General features: G+C 44.3%; 1 protein-coding gene across 1 annotated transcript in view; it reads right to left on the bottom strand.

Moving 5' to 3' along the window:
• Nucleotides 1-23,259, bottom strand: part of LOC145414873 (beta-sarcoglycan-like) — a 152,463-nt gene that overhangs the window by 121,071 nt on the left and 8,133 nt on the right. Inside the window, exon 2 of the mRNA XM_080284293.1 lies at nucleotides 13,268-13,387. Coding sequence (XP_080140419.1) covers nucleotides 13,268-13,377 — 110 coding nt within the window. The 5' untranslated portion in view covers nucleotides 13,378-13,387. The remainder of the gene's footprint in view (nucleotides 1-13,267; nucleotides 13,388-23,259) is intronic.

Genomic DNA, 23,259 nt, shown 5'->3' on the forward strand with positions numbered 1-23,259 from the left:
TCCCTGTTCAGTCCCTTAACCCTGAGGTCACACTTAATGACCTCGTCTCATATCTTTCTCGGTCTACCCCTCACTACCCCACCACCACCATTAACACTTCTCACCTTCCGCACCCAATTATCATCCCCCATCCTCTCCACAAGCTCAAACCATCTCAATCTACCTCTCCTCATCACAACACCAATACATTCCAATCCCATCCTATCTCTCAACTCTTCCATCGTAAACCCAGCCCCCCCAGACCTTGCATGCAGGGATGCATTACACATCCACCAAATCATTGTCATTTCTGTACATCTGAGACAGCAAATATCCTCCTCCTTTACTGCCCAGGTCTCACTACCATACAGCATTACACTCATAATACATGCTGCATACAAAGACCCCATAGCATGTAGGAAGAGTCCTCTCAATGTCAGGAGAGCCAAGACCTCCCTGAACTTCTTCCAACCACTCCTCACCCTAGCCACAGAGCTAGCTCCAGCCCCACCTCCAGCACACAACATGTCTCCCATACAACAAAACTCTTCCACACACTCAAGAGATTCACCAGCAAGTTCAATCCTTTCACGCCTGACAATCTTCACCTTCTCTCCCTGACACGCCGTCACAAAATATCAGCATTATCTCACAGTCTACCTCTGATACCACTACATTTCTTATGCACCCATTTAGCACAAACACCGCACAAGATGGAACTACTTCCCATGCCCTTGTAGCAAACTGCACATGGCCACTCTCCCTCTTCTTTGACAGTACCACCATCAACACTAGATATCATCACTTTTGTTTTATCTGCATTTACCCTTAAGCCATTGTGCCCCATACCATCTCTCCACTTCCTAAACCTTTCCTCCGCCTCCCTTTCGTTCTCTGCAATCAACACCAAATCATCAGCATACAACATCTCCCACGGGAGTCCATTTCTGAAGTCATGTGAGAGGGCTTCAAGTACCATGATAAACAACATGGGACTCAAAACTGACCCTTGATGCACATCAACGTTCATGGAAAACTCATCACTCAAATCTCCATTCACTCTTACCTGGGTGCGTGCACCCACATACATAGCCATAACCACCCTAACCAGCCACTCCTCCAAACTAAGCTTTCTCATTGCCCACTTCACCACCTCTCTAGGGACTCAGTCAAAGGGCTTTTCCAAATCAACAAAAACAAAATACAGATCCCTTTTCTTACCACTATATTTTTCCTGAAGCTGTCGAACAATGAATATGGCATCGGTGGTCCCCTTACCTGGCATAAACACAAACTGCATCTCATCGATATTCATTCTTTCTCTAATCATACCTTCTAAAACTCTCTCCATTACCTTCATTATCTCATCTAAAAGCTTTATACCCCTATAGTTTCCTCTTTCCGGGGAATCACCCTTCCCTTTATACACATTTACAATAACACTCTGCAGCCAATCATCTAGGACAACACACTCATAAATAATCATATTTATCAGGTCAGTGACTAACTTCACTCCTATATCTCCTGAGGCCTTCAACATTTTGGCAGTCAACCCTGACATACCTGCTGCCTTCCCCACCTTCATTCTGCCTGTTGCCTCACTCACTGTAGCAGCATCAATCAAAGGCCAAGGGCCAAACACTGGATCTGCTGGCTCCAAACCTTCCCTGTCTCAGTCAAACTCATCATTCAACAACCAGCTATAATGCTCTCTCCATGCATCTTTAATATCCTCACTGTTCACCACTACCCTTCCTTCATCATTCTTCACACACTGCTCACCTATAATATCTTGATTATCCCTCTTCATCTGATTTGCCACCTTAAATATCATATTTTTCCTTACCCCATGATTTAGGTTACGTAAGTCTCTGTGACTCAGACTTCGCCCTGTATACCTTTCTTCTAGCCGTACGCTTGGCAGACAAGTATTCTTCCTTGCTACAACCCTTCTTCCATTCCTGGCAATTCTTCTTTTCTCCTTAACTGCAGCTTCTACACCCTCATCCCACCACCAAGTTACTTTATGTCTTGGTGGTCCTTTTGTCCAACTGCATATTACATCAGTAACTCTCAAGAGATTGTTCTTGAGGGCTCTGTACTGTTCATTAACGCCTCTGTCTACAGCTCCCTGTTCAGCCACCACTCTCCTCATCTCGCTATAGAAGGCATCCCTTACTACTTGGTTTTCCAGCTTCCATATTTTCCTCCTAGGTACATAAGTCCTCTTTTTCACCACTCATTCTTTAAGCACCATATCACAAATCAATAGTTTGTGCTGCTGCACACATTCCTCACTTCCTATAACTTTAACATCCCTCACTAGCCTCCTATCTGCCCTCCTAACCAGAAAATAATCTATCTGACTGCTATTTCCCCCAGACTCATTCGTAATTAACCTACTCTCTCTTTTCCTAAAATATGTGTTACACACAATCATGTCCGATGCCTCCCTAAACTTGAGTATCCTTTCCCCTTCCGCATTCCTTATACCAGACGCACATCCCCCATACACTCCTTCATAACCTTGTGCTGCTTCACCTACATGACCATTTAAGTCCCCTCTCAAAACCACTATCTCATCAACCCGCACACCACCTACTACACGTATTAAATCATCCCAAAATCTATCTATCTCTACTTCTTCCAATCCTGCCTCTGAAGCATATGCCAATATAATTCCAGTTATCTTTCTACTGAACAGAATTTTCACTACCAATACCCTATCGCTTACTCTCATAACATTCATAACATATGCCACCCATTTCTCCGCAACCATCACACCAACACCCCCATATCCGTCTGTCCCCCCCTGCCAAAATAACTTATAGCAACAGTCCTTCCCAACAATCTTTCTGGCTGATCCACCCCTGTACTGGACTTCCTGCAAACACACCACATCCACCCACCTCCCACTACATGCCTCAATGACTTCCCCTGCTCTTCCCCTCAAACTTCCCACATTCCCTTAACCCACCCTCATCCCCCTGGGTGATTGCTGTCCTCAGGCTTGCTTTGAAACTTATTCTTGTGTTCTGTCATAGTCAGTATTAATAAAGGGGGATAGACATACCACAGGCCCCACTCACTTCACAGTCCCAGGTCTAGGCAATGGATCTGGGACCCCTAGCCCACCTGCTTACCAGCGGCTGTGGTAGTGGCCTCGGGACACCCTGCCAGGACAGCTGCAGGGACACCCTCCAAGTGCGCCTTGGCACTGCAACTGTCCTGCCATTATACATCCACAGACAGGGCAGCCTCCTGGGGCGCTACTCCCAGGTTCGGACCCCTCTCTATTGCGCGGAAGCAGCAGCCTGGGAACCGCAATGCCCTATACCCTCTAGCACAGGCTCGAGCCCCATCTCGCCCAGGACCCATGATCTATGCCGGTGGAATCCCCGTCACGCTTTCCCACAGAAGTCCACCGCTAGGTAGCGGGGGCAAAGTTTTCTGGCTGCATGCCCTTGCTGGTGCCAACCCCTGTAACATAGTGGGATACGTTGTGTGAAATGTAAAGTGCATGTGATGTAGTGCATAAGATAGTTAAAGGAAATGTTTGGGAGGGTATGCTGGTCTACTCTCCATATTACTGTCACACTGAAAAGGTCAGCAAAGGGGGATGGTTACATAGCTTGTGAAATAGGAGCTCCAGCTCTCCCTATCACCAGCATTCCCATTCCCCTCAGGAGTACCACCCTGTTTGGCCCGTGATACAGCCTCCTCCTACATTAGGTGTGCCATACCCTCATCCCTTGATTGTTGAAGTAATGACTGATATGGACACTGCGAGAGGGAAATGGGGAGGGTGGGGTCATCTGCATATGAGTGGACAGAGTTAGATGTACAGTTTAGAAGGTCACTGGTGAATAGAAGGAAAAGAGTTGGCCATAGGACAGGACCCAGAGGAACATCACCACTGATAACTCTAGGAGAAGAACGGCGGCCATCTACACTAGCAGGTAGCGAATGACCAGAAAGGAAGCTGGAGATGAAGGTAAAGATAGTGGGATAAACACTGTAAGAGGGCAGTTTGGAAATTAAAAATTTATGCCAGACTTGACTGAAAGCCTTTGAGATATCAAGTGCAATGGTAAAGCTTTCATGAAAGTCCTGGAAAGAGGATGACCAGGAGTCTGAAAGGAAAGTGACATCACCAGTGAAGCGGAAAGAAAGTTGTCATACGATGGTGCTTCTTAATTATTTTTGTTCATGACAGATTCAAAAACTTTAGAGTTACAGGAGATTAAAGCAATTGGATGATAGTTAGAAAGTCAGGTATGGTCACCCTTCTCTAGAACAGGCTGAATGAGAGCAAACCTCCAGCAAGAAGGAAAGATAAAAGTTAACAAAGACAAAAGAGTTTGCCTGGGTTGGGTTTAAGCACAGAAGCACAGCTCCTGAAGACAACAGGAGGGACCCCATGAGGCCCATGTGCCTTGTTAGTACAGCAGATCATCACTTTAATGGACCTCAATAGACCAGATATCAGATTAAACAGACGCTACAAAGGCACCCAGACAATCTGTCAGACATGGAAACTCTCTCACATGGCTTCAGAAATGGATCCCACGGGAGATGTTGCAGGCTGATGACTTGGCAGTGACTGCAGGGAATATAAGGGAGGTGGAGGAATGATTTAGAAAGTGGGGAGACAGACTGGAGCACTAGGGTTTGACAGTAAATGTGGATAAAACGAAAGTGATGATATCGAAAGCTGGTGGCAGTGCCTGTACTGTTAAAGCAGAGGGAGAGTGGCCATGTGCGGTTTGTCACAAAGGTGTGGGAAATAACTTCATCTTGTGCAGTATTTGTGATAAGTGGATGCATCAGATGTGCAATGGTATTAGAGCTAAACTGCATGATACTGCTGATTTTGTGTATATGGTGTGTAAGGGAGAGCATGTAGGGATTGTCAGGCATGAATGGATTGATCTTGCTGGTGAGTCTCTTGAGTGTGTGAAAGAGTTTTGTTATCTGGGAGACATGTTATGTGCTGGAGGTTGGGGTGGAACAAGCTCTGTGGCTAGGATAAGGAGTGGTTGGAAGAAGTTCAGGGACCTGTTGCCACTCCTGACACTAAGAGGCTTCTCCCTCTGTGATAAGGAGTCCTTGTATTCGGCAAGAATGATGTCGGGTATGTTAGTGAAGTGTTGCATTTGAGAAGAGTACTGTACTGGGGGGATGACTGGGGGGGGGGGGGAATGTATGTATTGGCAATTGTTATGTGTGATTTGCTGCCAGTGTGTATTTTAACTGACTGAACAGTATTTCTGTTGTGGTGTTGTGTGGGGGGAGAAATGATTTTGTGTGTGCACTAGTATCTGAAACATTGATGGATTGGTGTACCAGGGTGATGAGTCCACCACCACCGCCACCAGCACAGTCTTGTCTGATGGTGGTGCAATTATGAAAAGTAGGTGTGTTTTGTGTTCTGCGTAGTTTTGTTTCTTGTAAGATGGCAATGTGTATGTTTTGTTGTTTGATAAATTGTGTGAGTTGTTTTTTGGTGTTTATGCCATCTATGTTTATTTGACGAATGTTTATGGTGTGTGTAAGATGTGTGTTGAGTGCTGCAGCACGGGGGGGAGGTGAGGGTGTGGGTGAAGGAGAAGGGGTAGGAGAAGGTTGTGATAGGGATAAGGGCTGGGGTGGATTGACTGGGGAGGAATGGGAGAGGTTGGGGGATTGGATGGTGTTGGAAGGATTGGTAGGTTAGACTGAGGAGGTGTGGAGGAAGTAGGAGATGGGCTGGTGGGGGAGTTAGAGGGTGGGGGAAGGAACATAAGAAGCAGGTCCAGGTGTTTGTGTATGTTCTCTGGATGCAAGTGCTGTGCAGGTAAAATGGGTCCAGTTCATGCAATAATTGCACTAAATTGAACCTTTTTTATGTCCACTCGAAGTGATGTGTTCTGAGCTTGTTGGACATACATATTTGTTGATGGGTCCTGGATTGCTCTCAATGTCACTGGCTAGAAAGAAGTCTTCGAGAAATGACCAACGGAGAGTCATTTCTCGGTGCAGAAAAAACAGTGTTGTTGTGTGTGTTGTGTTGTGAGATGTGGTACTTGGATGGGGTAGTTGGTGAGTGGGGTGTGCCTGCACGTGTGGATGGGAATGGCAGTGCTCTAGTGGACATTTGTGTATGGAGAGGGTTGGTGAAAGCCAATATCCTCTTTCAAGTGACGACAAGGGTGGCTGGTGAACCGAATGAACGGAAGGCAATGATTAATTATGTGTGTGTGGATGAGAGACTGAGAAGTATGTAATGGATGCAAGAGCATACAGAGGTTGGGGGAGTGGATTTTCTAACCACCACTTGGTTGTGGTGAAAGTCAAGGTACAATCGGCCAAAGAAGTGATGGCAGAATATCCAGGTGATTTCAGTCAGAGATAATGCACTCTCTCTTTCTTATGTCTCTACAAGCTGAAACCTATTATGTAAAATTATTACAGAAAACAATGAGTAAATGCTAGAGTATTGGTATATTTCAAAATTGAAGAAAGGAGTTCCTTAGTTAAGATAACAGGAACTCCGAAATTAAACTAACTGAAATTTCAGGAATATCGCTCTGGGACAGTCAGGATTAATTTGAGGAGTTTAAATATAGTATGGTAACAAGCAGTAATTTTTTAGTAGTGTAAGACTAAAAAGAAGAGCTTTAATAATCATTTTAAATAAGTCATTAACATTTATAATATGGTGAGATCTCACATAACAATGCGAATATTGTCCCCGGAAGACCCCACATTATGAGATTTTCACATTATAAGGTCATATGTTTACATGGTAAAGGGTTTCATGGTACCCAAGCCAGCCCCAAGTTCACGTTTTGGGGCAATTTTCCGGGATATTTCCCAGGGCATTTACCTACCTAATACAGTAATGACTTCATTACATATAAACACTGGAAGATTCCTCATCTTGAACTGAAGAGGTACCGTAGTGGGTTTGCTGGGAGAAGGGGGAGTGGGGTTCTGAGGCAGGGCAGGACTCCTATTGGTCCCCAGGCAGCCAAAAAAAATAAGAGCAAATATAACACAGAGCATGTGTGGAGCCATAGCACGGGAAGAGGGTGAGCTCAAGTGGGACAGGAATGCTTAGTGGACTGTGACGACATCCCACGCAGACACGTGACAGTCACTGGCTGACGTAACCCGCACTATGACTATCACCGCCCGCGTTATGTCTGTTCCCACTGTGTTATGACCAATTTTTTTGCATAATGACTATTTAAACCATAATTTGTGGCCTCAGGCCATGTAATCCCTATCATTGCAGCGTAGTACAGTTTTTGAAACAATGGTCAGATTTTTTTTCACCCTCATTACATCTGTCATTTCGAGTTTTAACCATTTCCTAGCCTCAAAAAGCCTTCCTTGTTATGTGAGGTTCTCGTACTCTGATTGCGCATTAAGTGAGAGCTGACTGTATATACTGTATAATTTCCATTACAACTCCAGGGGATCTTTTTGAAGTCATTTACTTCTGTTTCTGTTTTCTTCATGGATGACGACAGAAAGCAGGAAAGCGGAGTAAGTTAGTAGGCTATTTTAAATGGTCCAATCAAGAAGCACGAAAAGTGACACATTTTACTTAGACATGCAGTTATTACTCTGCATTTGGCCAGTTTTCCTTTAAGAAAAATCTTAGGAAGATTTAACATAAGCCAAAAGACTATCAGCGAATGAAATATAAAGAGAGAACCTCGAAAATTTGTCAAGAGTTGTAGCTACCTGGAGAATGCTGACTTGTCACAGCCTAGTATCCTCAGAGCTTAAACAATGGGCAAGATTAAAAAAAAAAAAATGCAGAGGCTCATAAACAATTCACTGAGTTCAAAACTTCCGAATCAGAATTTTCAATTAAACAGGACAGCAGTTTATTGGAAAAGAAAGATATCACAGATTAAAAGATAGAGCAAAAAATACGTCCTTTTCCATGGCAAGAGTTTATAAACTCATGTTTTGGTCGTCTTTATTGCTTAGTGTAAGAGAAAAGGGTAAAATCTGTCATACCTTCTTACAACTGAAAATAATTTAGTATTAGTTGGGGATAAGGTAGCTGTGTAATTATTATAAGCAAGAGGAAGACGGGGAATGAAAGGCAGAATGGTCTTGTTGCTACTGCAGGTAGGGTATCATTACTACGAATAATTTAGCTGTTGCGGCATTCATGTTGTTATATCATCACAATAGCATCTGAAAATAGGGTACTATATTGCAGCCACAAAAATTTTCCATAACTGGTCTTCGAAACGAGAACATTTGGATTTGAAATCCTGGGCAGCAAATACATTAGGATCACTGAGCTATACTTCACGCCACATGCGGAGTAATACAATACACATTCATTCAAATCGGGAAACGTATCACAGTGTTAACTTCTAATATATCATTGCCCCATGCTATTAATTTTACATGATTCTTAGCATGTTATATATTTTATTTGATATAACATGATGAAGGCACAGCATTTTTATTTCATATTCGCTAAGTTTTCATTGAACATATGACAGTGCAGAATGACCAAAGCAATTTGAAACTCCTCCATTAATTCTTGGGGCGACTGTACAAATGCGATGGATGAATAGCAGGAGAGAAGGACAAGAGGATGTAGTCCATGCAAGGAGGGTAGAAAGGTTGCAAGAGGATGAAAAAAAGGCAGAATATAAGACAGAAGTGGAAGAAGGACTGGGTATATATGATTTGGAGCAGATGGGAGAGGTGGAAAATGTGTGCATGATATTCTATCAATCTATCTATAGCCCGACGCCCTAATCCCGCAAAGGGTGGCCGCAGACAAAACGCCTCCAAGTCACTCTGTCACCCACCATTTGACTACCCTCCCCCCAACTCACCCCCTCCTCCCTCATATACCTCTCAACTCCATCCCTCCACCTCATCCTCGGTCTACCCCTCCCTCTCCCTCCCTCCACCTCACCTACATACACCCTCTTAGTCAGTCTTTCATTCTCCATCCTCTCCACATGTCCAAACCACCTCAGTGTATTTCTCCTAATCTTTTCAACCACATCCACATCTACCCCACAACGTTCCTTCACTTCTTCATTCGTCAACCTGTCCTTCCACGTCACTCCACATGCTCCTCTCAAGTAACTCATTTCCACTGCTCTCACTCTTGACTTGTTCCCTTCTTGCAAGGTCCACGCCTCGCTTCCATACGTCAGGGTAGGGATCACAATACCATCATGCAGTGACTTCTTAACTTCCATACTCATGATATTCACAAAAGAAATCTGTGCAGCATGTGAGGTGATATGTGGGATGAAGAGAAGCCAAAAGAAGGAGCAAGGAATAGCATGGTGAAATGAAGAGGTGTGACAAGCTGTGGCACAAAAGAAAGCATATAGTGAGTGGATGGGAAGCAGAGACACAGAGGAAGTTGAGAGACAAAAGAGAGAGTTCCATGCACGGGGGATGAGAGGTGAAAAGATTAGCATGAGAAAGTAAGAAGAGAGTGCATGAGGAACTTGGAAGGAATGAGAGTGTAAGGTGGTGGGAATGTATGAAAATGTTGTGGAAGGGGGTAAAAAGAGTTAGACAGGGTGATAAATAAGTTGGTAGGGGAGTGAAAGTTGAAAATGGTGGACTGATAATGGAGAAAGGAGTAAAAGTGAGCAGATGGAAAGAACACTTTAAGGAATTGTTGAACATGAAGAATGAATGTAATGAGAGAATAAGTGGCTAGGAAACAGCTAGGAGGAGGGAGGTGAGAAGGGGAGAAAAGATCAGTAGGGTGGAAGTAAGAGAAGCAATGAAGAAAGTCAAAATGGTGAAAGCCCCAGGAATTGCTGAAGTGTGTGATGAAATGCTTAGGGATGGGGGAGAAATGGTAGTAGAATGGATATAGAAGATGTGCAGATTGGCCTGGAAGAAAGGTAGACTCCTGGAAGAGAGGAAGTCAGGTATAATTATTCCTATGTTCAAAGGAAATGGGGAAAAAGAAGTGTGTGGTAATCACAGAGGCATTTGTCATCTTAGCATAATACGAAAAGTATATGGTAGGATACTCACTGACAAAGAAAAATAACAATGGAATTAGTTAGAGAAGAACAAGGAGGTTTTAAGAAGGGAAGAGGTTGTGTAGATCAGATATTTCACCCTTAGGTCTTTAGTGGAAAAGTTTCTAGATGCAGCCTTCATGGATTTGGAGAAAGCATATGACAGAGTGGATAGACAAGGAATGTGGAAAACATTAAGAATACATGTAGTATATGGGATGCTACTGAATGCCGTGATAAGTATGTATGAGGGGGCGAAGGCTGCAGTGTGTGTGGATGCTGAACTGAGTGAACTTTTCCACTGGAATGTTGGACTGAAACAGGGATGTGCCATGTCTCTAAGCATGTTCAATCTGTATATGGATGGGGCTATAAAAGAGACACAAGGTAGGGCAGTGGATGTTGGAGCAATCCTAATGAGAGAGGGCTGCGTTTGGAAACTTCCTGTATTGTTCTTTGCACATGATGTTGTATTATTAGGTGAAGACAAAGGGGGGGCTGGAAGGTTTGGTGAATGAGTTTGGGAGAGTGTGTAAAAATGGAGTCTAAAAGTAAATGTAGGGAAGAGTAAAATTATGGTCTTTGTGGGAAATGAAGTCAATGAATGCACAGTGAGGTAGGATGATGAGGAAATGGAAAATGTGAGAGCATTTAAGTACTTGGGTAGTGTGATGAGTAAGGATGGAAGTTTGGAGGATGAGAGGCATGAAGAGGTACAACAGGGAAGAAAGACTGCTGGCTCTGTGAATGGAGTAACATGAAATAGGGAAGTGAGCATGGAAGTAAAAAGGCCACTGCATGACAGTACTGTCATATCAACTCAAACGTATGGATGCGAAGCTTGGACCTTGTTGGAAGGACACAAGTCAGGAGTAAGTGCAATGGAAATGAGTTATCTGAGAGGAGCATGTGGAGTTACTCGTACATGGAGAGACAGACTGAAAAATGAGGAAGTGAAGGAGTGTTGTGGTGTTGGATGTGATAGAAAGCATTAGGTGAAATACACTGAGGTGGTTTGGGCATGTGGATGCGATGAAGAATGAAAGACTAATGAGGAGAGCATATGTGAGTGAGGCAGAGGGGAAGAGAGGGAGGGGGAGACCGAGAATGAGGTGCAGGGATGGAGTGGAGAGGTATATGAGAGAGGGGGGGGTTGTGAGCTGGGAGGAGGGCAGCAAAATGGCAGGGGACAGAGTAACATGGGAGTGATTTGTTTGTGGACACTCCTTATGGGATTAAGGTATCTGGCACAAGTTAGACCGATAGATGATCATCACCATCCCATATGAAGCATCAAAGGTCAATGTCTGTTTGCTATTTTCACTTATACAATAACTGACATGGAAGATTACAGTCATAAGTTTGTTCCAAGATGGTCTTTGAACTTAGTCACTATTGGGTGTGTTAGTGTCTGTGATGGAATAATAGTGTGGTGCTGCAGTTCAAGTTGCATGGGAAGTGCAGCAAAGTGCAATAAATATCACTTGTGATTAGTTAGAAACTAATTTCCTGACTAAAGTTTGGCAGTAAGCAGCAAATTAAGTGCCATGAATGAAATAACTACCAGTTTAAGTGAGCTGGAAACTTGCTTTTAGACTGCTGGGTCGATGACCTTTGGCCAAAAATGTATCCTCACTGGACCCATGTTATTAGTGACTTGATATGCATTAAATCATTATGCAATGGATTTTATATTCTAACACATCCTCACTGTAAAATAAGGGCATGCAGGATTCACTTGGTATATAATGAATATACTCGAAGGGAGGTAATGAGAATGGATGTTGTAACAGCACTGTGTATGAGTGGGGTTTGTGGCATGGGCGATAACACTGGATTTGGCCCACCTTTGCCCCCCATTTTGCAACATAAGGAGTATGAAGTATTATCAGGAACAGATTGTTGATTCCCCTCCCCTTCATGCACTAGGCAATTTGTGCACTCTGGGCAGCTGAACTACATCAGACTGGGACATCACACACCCTTGTCTTACTTTAACACCGATACTGAACCACTCATTATAACATCTAACTACTCTTACACATGCTTCACTACCCCTGTAAATTTTTTTTGCCACATTCACCAACTTCACATCTACATCACACATGTGTACAACCACCTCCACTTCAAAGTATAGTACTAAAAGGGGTGGTACATCAGAGGTCATTTGTGAGACCAGTGTATCGTATTTGTTTACATCTCTTTTGTTTACTATGATCACCATCCACTCACTCGATATAGTGCTGCTCTCAGGTGCCTGCCCTTTCTTCTCTTCCTTCTTTCCTTCCTTCCTCTTCTGTCTTTCTTTCCTTCATTCTTTCCTCTTCCTTCTGTCTACAGGTGACTCTACACTGAGTGACAAGCCAAATGGTTACCTGTGACAGGAAACCATTTACTACACTGGGTGTAACCATATAACCAAATTACGGCACCTGCTGGTTTGGCGGGCAATTAAGGAACTCCAATTGGATTGAGCTGGTGCAGATTAATATCCATGAGGTGGTTGGGGTTTATTGCTCATGCAATGCCACTCAGGGATAAGTGAGGCTGGTTACTCTCATCATAAATGTCAGGACCAACCTGCCTAGCCCCAGGCTACTACATTCCTCATGGGACAACACTGGATTAGATGATGAGTGAATGAGATATTTACAGTGTTGGAACAAAACAGTCATAGTTCTCAGACCACAGCAGAGGTAAGACATAAGTAAACACACTGGTGCCACATTAGATCCCCAACACACCACCCCTTGTGGTAATTGGAAGTTGTGGCAAGACATAAGTAAACATACTGGTGCCACATGAGAACCCTAACACACCACCCCCTGTAGTACCTGGAAGCTGTGGCAACTGTACAATAATACCTTCCACATTCCATCCCTATTCGCTGTGTCACACTTTTTCCAGATCCATGTATCGTGTAAATATCTTACAGTAAATCTTACAAGCTTTCACCACTAATTTATCTGCCCTGTAGCAAATAGCTATTTGATTAACACATCCCTTACCACTCCTAAAATCATCCTGTTCATTACTCACCAGACATTCTGATATACTGTATTCTCCACCTCCCTGATAATTATTCATCCATATATCTTTCCTGCAACACTAAACAGACTTATACCATGATAATGCTTGCACTCACTATGACATTTTACTTCTATAGAAAGGCACAGTCACGGCCTTCTTTCAACGCACTGGTATTGTACTACTCTACTCATCCTGTGAGAAATAATGTTCAGTATATTCTTTTGCAAGGAATGTACCTAGTGGTGTGAGTGGTGGAGCGCCCTGTAAGGGTGGCACGTTCTAGTGTGCTGGGGGCCAGGGATGTGGACTCTGCCAGGAGGGAAGCTGCTGCAGAGTCTCCCATCATGCCTTCCCACCTGGAAAAATCACATAATTAGCAATGTATAAAAAAATAAGCAAAACCAAAAGGAAACATTAAACAATTTTGCTTGGTAAGAAATTTGGTTTTACTGTCTACCTATCGAACTACAGTGAGAGGCCTACTGTAATAACTTTCTCCTAACTCTAAGAGGCACCAAAATTTAATACTGGTAACCTTCCCTCAATCCATGTCACCAAAAATCTGTTATAACCTTTAGTTCGCAAAAATCCTACCTCTTTTAATTCTCTCCTATTTATTGGCCAATAAATCAAGAAATGATTCAGCTCTAGAACAGAGTAGTGCTTAGTGGAGTTGATCCCTAGACAATGACGGATGACCTGAGGGAGCACTTGTGGCTTGTGGAATCACATGGGTTAAGTGTCCAGGGTTGTGTTCTGCTTGCTCTCTGTACAAACAGTGCAGAATGAAATAAAAGGCAGCAGATCTGAGTAGTCGCAGTTGCCACTTAGTACTTTAATCATTTACCAGTTCAAAACTACACTTCATTACTTCATGAAATGAAGAGTATAAACATAACTTCATGAACGTACTCTACTTTTATATAAAAACAACTAGCCATTTCAATATTAATGTTACTGGTCATTGAAGCTCTTCCCATTTTCTTATTGAAAAGTTCCAAGTTCATGCTCATACATGAATTTTAATGCATGGATTACGTGGTGGCGACCATTATCCACTCCTTGATGTAGTGCTGCCTACTTCTTCTTTCACCTTTATCATTCTTTTCTGTGTCTGCCCTCCTCTCTTCCTATTTCTCCCATCTTTCCTGTCACTTTTTAGTACTCTGCTTTCCTTTTCAGGTGACTTTACATCGAGTGCCAAGCCTAATGGTTTCCTGTAAGCTAGGAAATCATTTGGCTACAATGCTGGGTGGTAACCATATAACCAACCCAATTGTGTTCCATACATGTCTGCAAGTGGGATGGCAGAGGGTTAGTGCCCCTCCTCATATAACAACCACACTCAAAGTCAAACTGCCACCCCTTTCACGTTTATGGAGTCTGGCTACAGACAGATAGAAAAATTTCACTTCCACACATTATAATTGCCATTTCACCACATTTTATAAGATTACTCCCGAGGGGAATGGGAATGCTGGTGACAGGGAGAGCTGGAGCTCCTGTTTCACTAGCTATCTAACCATCCCCCTTTGCTGACCTTTTCAGTGTGACAGTAACATGGAGAGTAGACCAGCATACTCTCCCAAACATTTCCTCTCACTATCCTATGCACTACACCACATGCACTTTACATTTCACACAACGTATCCCACTATGTTACAGGGGTTGGCACCAGCAAGGGCATGCGGCCAGAAAACTTGCCCCCACTACCTAGTGGCGGACTTCTGGGGGGAGGCGTGACAGGGGTTCCGCCGGCATAGATCGTGGGTCCAGGACGAGATGCGGCTCAGGCTTGTGCCAGAGGGTACAGGGCATTGCGGTTCCCGGGCTGCTGCTTCCGCCCAATAGAGAGGGGCCTGAGCCTGGGAGTAGCGCCCCAGGAGGCTGCCCTATCAGAGGGTGTATAATGGCGGGATAGTTTGCAGTGCCAAGGCGTGCTTGGAGGGTGTCCCTGCAGCTGTCCTGGCAGGGTGCCCTGAGGCCACTACCACAGCCACTGGTAAGCTGGTGGGCTAGGGGTCCCAGATCCATTGCCTGGACCTGGGACTGTGCAGTGAGTGGGGCCTGTGGTATGTCTGTCCCCCCTTTATTAATACAGAATATGACAAAACGCAAGAAAAAGTTTCAAAGCAAGCCTGAGGACAGTAAATCACCCAGGGGGATGAGGGTGGGTTCATGGAATGTGGGAAGTTTGAGGGGAAGAGTGGGGGAAGTCGTTGAGGTATTCAGTAGGAGGTGGGTGGATGTGGCGTGTTTGCAGGAAGTCCAGTACAGGGGTGGATTGTTGGGAAGGACTGTTGCTATAAGTTGTTTTGGCAAGGGGGGGCAGACGGATATGGAGGTGTTGGTGTGATGGTTGTGGAGAAATGGGTGGAATATGTTATGAATGTTATGAGAGTAAGCGACAGGATACTGGTAGTGAAAATTATGTTCGGTAGAAGGATAGCTGTGATTATATAGGCATATGCTCCACAGGCAGGATTGGATGAAGCAGAGAAAGATAGATTTTGGGATGATTTAATACATATAGTGGGTGGTATGCGGAATGATGAGATAGTGATTTTGGGCGGGAACTTAAATGGTCATGTAGGTGAAGCAGCACAAGGTTATGAAGGAGTGCATGGGGGATGTGCGTCTGGTATAAGGAATGCGGAAGGGGAAAGGATACTCAAGTTTGGGGAGGCAACGGACATGATAGTGTGCAACACATATTTTAGAAAAAGAGACAGTAGGTTAATTACGTATGTGTCTGGGGGAAATAACAGTCAGATAGATTATTTTCTGGTTAGGAAGGCCGATAAGAGGTTAGTGAGGGATGTTAAAGTTATAGGAAGTGAGGAGTGTGTGCAGCAGCACAAACTACTGAATTGTGATGTGGTGCATAAAGAACGAGTGATGAAAAAGAGGACTTATGTACCTAGGAGGAAAATATGGAAGCTGAAAAACCAAGTAGCAAGGGATGCCTTCTATAGTGAGTCGAGGAGTGTGGTGGCTGAACAGGGAGCTGTAGACAGAGGTGTTAATGAACAGTACAGAGCCCTCAAGAACAATCTCTTGAGAGTTACTGATGTAACATGTGGTTGGACAAGAGGACCACCAAGACATAAAGTAACTTGGTGGTGGGATGAGGGTGTAGAAGCTGCAGTTAAGGCGAAAAGAATTCTTTTCTGGGAATGGAAGAAGGGTGGTAGCAAAGAGGAATATTTGGCTGCCAAGCTAGGGCTAGAAGAGAGGTATACAGGGCAAAGTCTAAGTCACAGAGACTTTTACTTGATAACCTAAATCATGGGGAAAGGAAAAATATTATATTTAGGGTGGCAGGTCAGGTGAAAAGGGATAATTGGGATATTATAGGTGAGCAGTGTGTGAAGAATGATGAAGGAAGGGTAGTGGTGAACAGTGAGGATATTAAAGATGCATGGGGAGAGCATTATAACCGGTTGTTGAATGAGGAGTCTGACTGGGACAGAGAAGGTTTGGAGCCAGCAGATCCAGTGTCTGGCCCTTGGCCTTTGATTGATGCTGCTACTGTGAGTGAGAAAATAGGCAGGATGAAGGTGGAGAAGGCAGCAGGTGTGTCTGGGTTGACTGCCGTAATGTTGAAGGCCTCAGGCGACATAGGGGTGAAGCTAGTCACTGACCTGATAAATAGGAATATTTATGAGTGTGTTGTCCCAGATGATTGGCTGAAGAGTGTAACTGTAAATGCATATAAAGGGAAGGGTGATGCCCTTGAAAGAGTAAATTATAGAGGCATAAAGCTTTTAGATGAGATAATGAAGGTAATGGAGAGAGTTTTAGAAGGTATGATTAGAGAAAAAGTGAATATTGATGAGATGCAGTTTGGGTTTATGCCAGGTAGGGGGACCACTGATGCAATATTCATTGTTCGACAGCTTCAGGAAAAATATATTGGTAGGAGAAGGGATCTTTATTTTGTTTTTGTTGATTTGGAAAAGGCGTTTGATAGTCCCTAGAGAAGTGGTGAAGTGGGCAATGAGAAAGCTTGGCTTGGAGGAGTGGCTGGTTAGGGTGGTTATGACTCTTCATGTGGGTGCTCACACCCAGGTAAGAGTGAATGGAGATTTGAGTGATGGGTTTTCAGTGAATGTTGGTGTGCATCAGGGGTCAGTTTTGAGTTCCATGTTGTTTATCATGGTACTTGAAGTCCTTTCACGTGTCTTTAGAAACGGACTCCCGTGGGAGTTGTTGTATGCTGATGATTTGGTGTTGATTGCAGAGAACGAAAGGGAGGCAGTAGAAAGGTTTAGGTAGTGGAGAGATGGTATGGGGCACAAGGGCTTAAGGGTAAATGCAGATAAAACAAAAGTGATGATATCTAGGGTTGGTGGTGGTACTGTCAAAGAAGAGGAAGAGTGGCCATGTGCAGTTTGCCACAAGGGCGTGAGAAGCAATTCCATCTTGTGCGGTGTTTGTGATAAATGGGTGCATATGAGATGTAGTGGTATCAGAGGTAGACTGCGAGATAATGCTGATTTTATGTGTATGGCATGTCGGGGAGAGCAGGTGGAGATTGTCAGATGTGAAAGAACTGAACTTGCTGCTGAATCTCTTGAGTGTGTGGAAGAGTTTTGTTATTTGGGAGATATGGTGTGTGCTGGAGGTGGGGCAGGAGCTAGCTCTGTGGCTAGGGTGAGAAGTGGTTGGAAGAAGTTCAGGCAGCTCTTGCCTCTCCTGACATTGAGAGGACTCTCCCTACGTGCTAAGGGGTTTTTGTAGCAACGTTGGGTCTGGTTAGTACTTGGATGGGTGACCGCCTGGGAACACCAGATGCTGTTGGCATCCCCACGTCAAAGTGGGGTTGGTGGAGGATTAATGCCCCTCCCTGTAAAACAATTAACTCTAAGCCCTTGGCCACCCTGTCTGGGATACATGGCGTCTGGCAATGAATGAATGAATGAATGTGTTAGAAGTGTAATGCTGTATGGTAGTGAGACCTGGGCAGTGAAGGAGGAGGATATTCGCCAGCTCAGACGTACAGAAATGACAATGATTAGGTGGATGTGTAGTGCATCCCTGCATCCAAGGTCTGGGGGGGCTGGGTTCACGATGGAAGAGTTGAGAGGTAGGATGGGATTGGAGTGTATTGGTGTTGTGATGAGGAGAGGTAGATTGAGATGGTTTGGACATCTGGAGAGGATGGGGGATGATAATTGGGTGAGGAAGGTGAGAAGTGTAAATATTGGGGGTGGGGTTATGAGGGGTAGACCGAGAAAGACATGGGACGAGGTCATTAAGTGTGACCTCAGGGTTAAGGGACTGAACAGGGAGGCTGCAATGGATCGTGCAGCATGGACAGCCACCGTTAGGTGGCCAAGGCCGACGCATGCAAGCATGTTGGAGCCTTTAACCCCTCTGTGAGGCAATTGAGAATCCGCAGACATGCCCCGGGAGGCAAAAGTTTCGGGAAATTTGACATGTCATATTTTTATGATTTATGTGTTTGGGATGATGGATAATGATGAAATATCAATAAAAATAATAAAATAAATATATTTTACCTACCCATTACTGAAATTACAGCTGATGAAGCTGATGAATGCAGTATGGGTATTCCATGAGGATGCCGCAGAAAGTAAACAAACAACTTTTTTCTATCTTGTGTTTTCACTTACAGTTTGAACAGAACATTCTTTCCTTATTAGAAAAACTTATTTCTTGCTTCTGTGTACAATTATTTTCAAAACAGAACTTGTTACCATATTCAAAAAATTGTAATTTCAACTTCTGAACTTTACTTATGCCACCAGTAATTAGAACAGAACTTATTTCCTCTCATTCAACAAAACTTTTCTTCTTGTTCTTATAGTTTGAACAGAACATTCTTCTCTTATTAGAAAAACTTATTTCTTGCTTCTGTGTACAGTACAATTATTTTCAAAACAGAACTTATTTCCATATTCAAAAAACTAATTTCAACTTCTGAACTTTTACCTGTGCTTCCACTAATCAGAACAGAACTTATTTCCTCTCATTCAACAAAACTTTTCTTCTTGTTATCCATTACTTCTGTTTGGCTAGAACTTTGCAAGTGTGTGGTAGTCACGCCAACACTCAAAACATAGTGCGACACCACATTCTTTACACCATGTGCTCACTCGGTTGTTCTTCCACGGCTTTCTCACAGAATGAAGGCAGACATGACATGATCGCTGTCCAGTCTTTCGGGTATGTGTTGGAGGCAGCTTTTGTAGATAGTGCCTATTGGCGAATCCCGTTGCTACAAGTCTGTCAGCAGCTAGTTCAGAGTGGCGTCCAGGACGGTCTTTGTTCAGTGTTCCATACTTGGTGAGCAGTTGTCTCACCACTTCCAGAACAAAGTGCCTCAGTGACTTCTTCTTTTGGGTTTCTGCCTTGTACATATGGTAGGCATTCAGCATTGACAAATCAACCATATGAAAAAATAACTTCTTGTACCATTTTACAGTACGTCTGATACACTCCACAGTACCTATTTGGGCATCCGACTTGTCAACAAGTCTCATATTTTTTGTGTAATCAGTTACTACGTCCGGTTTGAGGACTGGTTCTTTTGTTCTATAGTCCACTTTTCCTGATGGAATCAAGTTGCCACGATGGAAGGTGCTCAGCATACAAACCTCCCATTTATCTGTCCATCTGACACACAGCAAAGGATCACTTCTGTAGAGCTCAAAGGTTCCTCGAGCACTACGTCCTCCAAACTTTGGAAGATATTTCCTGTTCTTCCGGACTGTCCCACAACTACCAGTGTTATGATCATGAAGGAAACTACACAGGGATGGGGAAGTATACCAATTATCAGTATACAAAACATGTCCCTTGTTCAGAAATGGTGCCATCAATTTTTTTACCACAGAGCCAGAAAATCCTAGGGGATCTCTTGCAGGTACATCAATATCAGTGCCAGTGTACACTATAATGTCTAACACTATGCCAGTTAGGCAGTCACAAATAACAAAAATTTTTATTCCAAATCTGTGTCTTTTGGAGGGAATGTATTGCTTGAATATAAGTCTGCCACGGAACAGAATGAGACTTTCATCAATAACAAGTTTCTGATAGGGTGCAAAGAAGGAGCAAATACGCTCCCTTATCTTTTCAATTACTGGACGAACCTTCCAAAGGCGGTCATCAGTACTGGGATGGTTGTTGTCTGTGAAATGAATAAATCGCATGAGTAGCTGGTACCTGTCCCTGGGCATGTACTTGGGAAATATTGGGGTATGAATCAGTGGATCTCGGTTCCAGTAGTCACGAACATTTTGCTTCTTTACTTGTGGCATCAGAAGAGTGAGTGCAAGAAATGTGTACATTTCAGGTACACTGGTATCATACCAACGTTTCATTTTATTGTGTGGAGAAAAAGGATGTTTGTCCTTCATGAACTGATAATATCTATTGGTTTCTTGTACCAAATAATCAAGAATTTCACCATCAAAATACAGGAGAAAATACTCCATTTCAGAACTGTTTTTGTCTACTCCAGCAGCCCTTGTCACTCCACTGTGAGTTGCATCAAATCTATAGCAATTTGGTATGAATCTATCACCATTTACCCAGATAAACCCAGATCCACCAGCACTACCAATACCACCAGGCCTACGGGGAGGGTCACACACCCTGGGATCATCATCATCATCACTTAGGTCTGAATCATCATCACTCTCGTCACTCACGGGAATAAATCCATCACTGTCACTGTCTGCCATCCCCTCACTGTCACTACCACTCTCCTGTGCCATCTCCTCACTGTCACTACCACTCTCCTGGTCATCACTATCGTACTCCAAACCTGGCGATAACTTACGTTTCACGCCAGCACTACTCACTGATACCCCTGAGGTTGACGGAGTTTGTGTATCACTGTCCGAAAATCCTTCAAAATCGGCGATGTCATGCACTTCCCTCTCTTCACCAAGTCTACTAGTCACTTCAGAGTTCTGCGAAGTGCTGTCCGGTTCTGCCATCTCATCTGAAGACTGTGCTGAGGGCGAAAAATGAAGACTTCCCTCTAACTCCACGATACGCACAATCGCGCTGCCTAACCTCTGCGTGTTGCAGACGTGAAAAAAAAATCGGTCACATGTACTGTTATTACAGCATATTTTTGAAGGATTTTAGGCATATATTTGTTTGTAGAAAATTATTTTATGATTTATGAGTCATTTTTAGGTAATTATTTGAGCATAAAATGCGAAAAAAAAAAAAAAAAATCCACTCCAAAACCCGGCACATTTGTACCAGCAGGTTTGTTTACATATGACGTCAGAGCCCAGACCCCTCTGAGTGCAACATGGAAGGTGGGGGGTATCAAACGATGCCACCCGTTGCCTGAGGCTCTTTTACTCAAAAGTCCCGACCCGGTATCCATCAAGAGAACCCGTCTTAAGACCCGACCCGGACTTAAAGGGTTAAAAACGAAACTATATATATATATATATATATATATATATATATATACATACAGTAATCCCTCTACTTTCCGGACGCCCACTTTCCGGACATTCCCACTTACCGGACATAATCGTCCCGGGATCCAATATTCCCAAAATGGTCCGAAAACCGCAAAAAATTTGTAAAGATTTTTTCCCGCCCGTAATCTGAACTTGGCGCACGCGGCGCGGGACAGCTTTGTTGTGGCACGACATTCCTCCGATGTCCGCTAGAGTGCCCCTGCATCCTCCCCACTTTCCGCCTGTCTCGTCGTGAGTGAACGCTCGTCGTCATGGCTGCCCATGTGGTCACTTTTGTGGTGGTGCCTTACCTGCTGCAGGCACTCCTGCTGCTCTCGTGCCTCTCCTTCGTGTGTGTGATGATGGCCCCGCCGCCTGAGAAAAGGAGGAGAGTATTGACTCTGGAGAAGAAGCGGGAGATATTGGAGAAAGTAGGTGCCGGATGGTCTTCTTCACGCATCCTCCGTGAGTTCAACCTGGCCCGATCTACTTTGTCTGATATTAAGAGATCCCGAGACAAACTCATGCAGTACACGGCTGACTTCTCGTCGAAAAGCAAACGCAATGGAGAGGAAGATGATGTTTACTCCCAAGTTTGCTGAAGTCGACCACTCCACGTTGATTTGGTATCGACAGCAATGTGCTGCTGGTGTGATGGTACATGGTACGGAGCTGAAGGCTGCTGCTGCGAAGTTCGCAAGGCTTCACGACGCCCTAAACTTCAAGGCATCCAAGGGTTAGCTCTTTGCATTTAAGTTACGACATGGCCTTACCAACCATAAGTCTCATGGCGAAGCTTTGGACGCTAACGAGGATGGAGTAGAGGAGTTTCGGCACAAGGTGAAGGGCTTGATCGACAGGGAGGGCCTCACTCTCAGTCAAGTCTACAACGCTGATGAAACTGGTTTATTTTATAGCTCTTTGCCTACTAACACTCTAGCCGAGGAGACGGAGAAGCGTGTACCTGGCCGCAAGCTCTCCAAGGAATGGCTATCTGCTTTGTGTTGTGCCAATCCTAACGGCATGCACTGGCTTAAGCCCGTTATTGTTGGCCATGCAAAGCAGCCTCAGTGTTTTCATGGGGTGATGGATGTCCTTCCTGTTGTCTGGTACCATTCCTTGAAGGCATGGTTCACAGCCCACATCTTCAAAGACTGGTTCCACCGCCATTTCGTCAAGGAGGTCACACATTACCAGACGGAGAAACTGGGAATTCCACGTGACCAGGTAAAGGCCCTCCTTCTCCTCGACAATGCACCTGCCCACCCGTGCAACAAGGACTTGGTGGCTGAGAATGGCCGCATTAGGTGCATGTTTCTGCCACCTAATACTACTGCTCTCATCCAACCAATGGACCAAGGAGTGATCGTGGCAACAAAGCGCCTATACCGACGGAAGTTCCTGGAGGAGGTGATGGTTGTTCTCGAGGACGAGGACGAGCGCAGGGAGGGACGGGACACGTGAGGCCAGAGGACTTTGGAAAACCTTCGCCGCTACAACATCAAGTCTGCCATTTACAACTGGGCCAGCGCATGGAAGGAAATCCCTGTCAAGACTCTAGACAATGGTTGGTCTCGTCTGCTTCTCGGAACGGATGCGGAGTACGATTTCCTAGGTTTCGACGTGGATAACTTCCATGCACGTCTATGTGCGCACAGCAACGATGTTGATGTGGACGAAGTGCGTGAGTGGTTGGATGACGATGAGGGCGATCCTGGGTATCAGATTCTGTCTGATATCGAGATCACATCTTCAGTTGCAGGTGTCAG

This window comes from Coenobita brevimanus, chromosome 101, assembly GCF_032717465.1.
Source record: "Coenobita brevimanus isolate Jiangsu-jjx chromosome 101, ASM3271746v2, whole genome shotgun sequence".
Taxonomy (NCBI): Eukaryota; Metazoa; Arthropoda; class Malacostraca; order Decapoda; family Coenobitidae; genus Coenobita; species Coenobita brevimanus.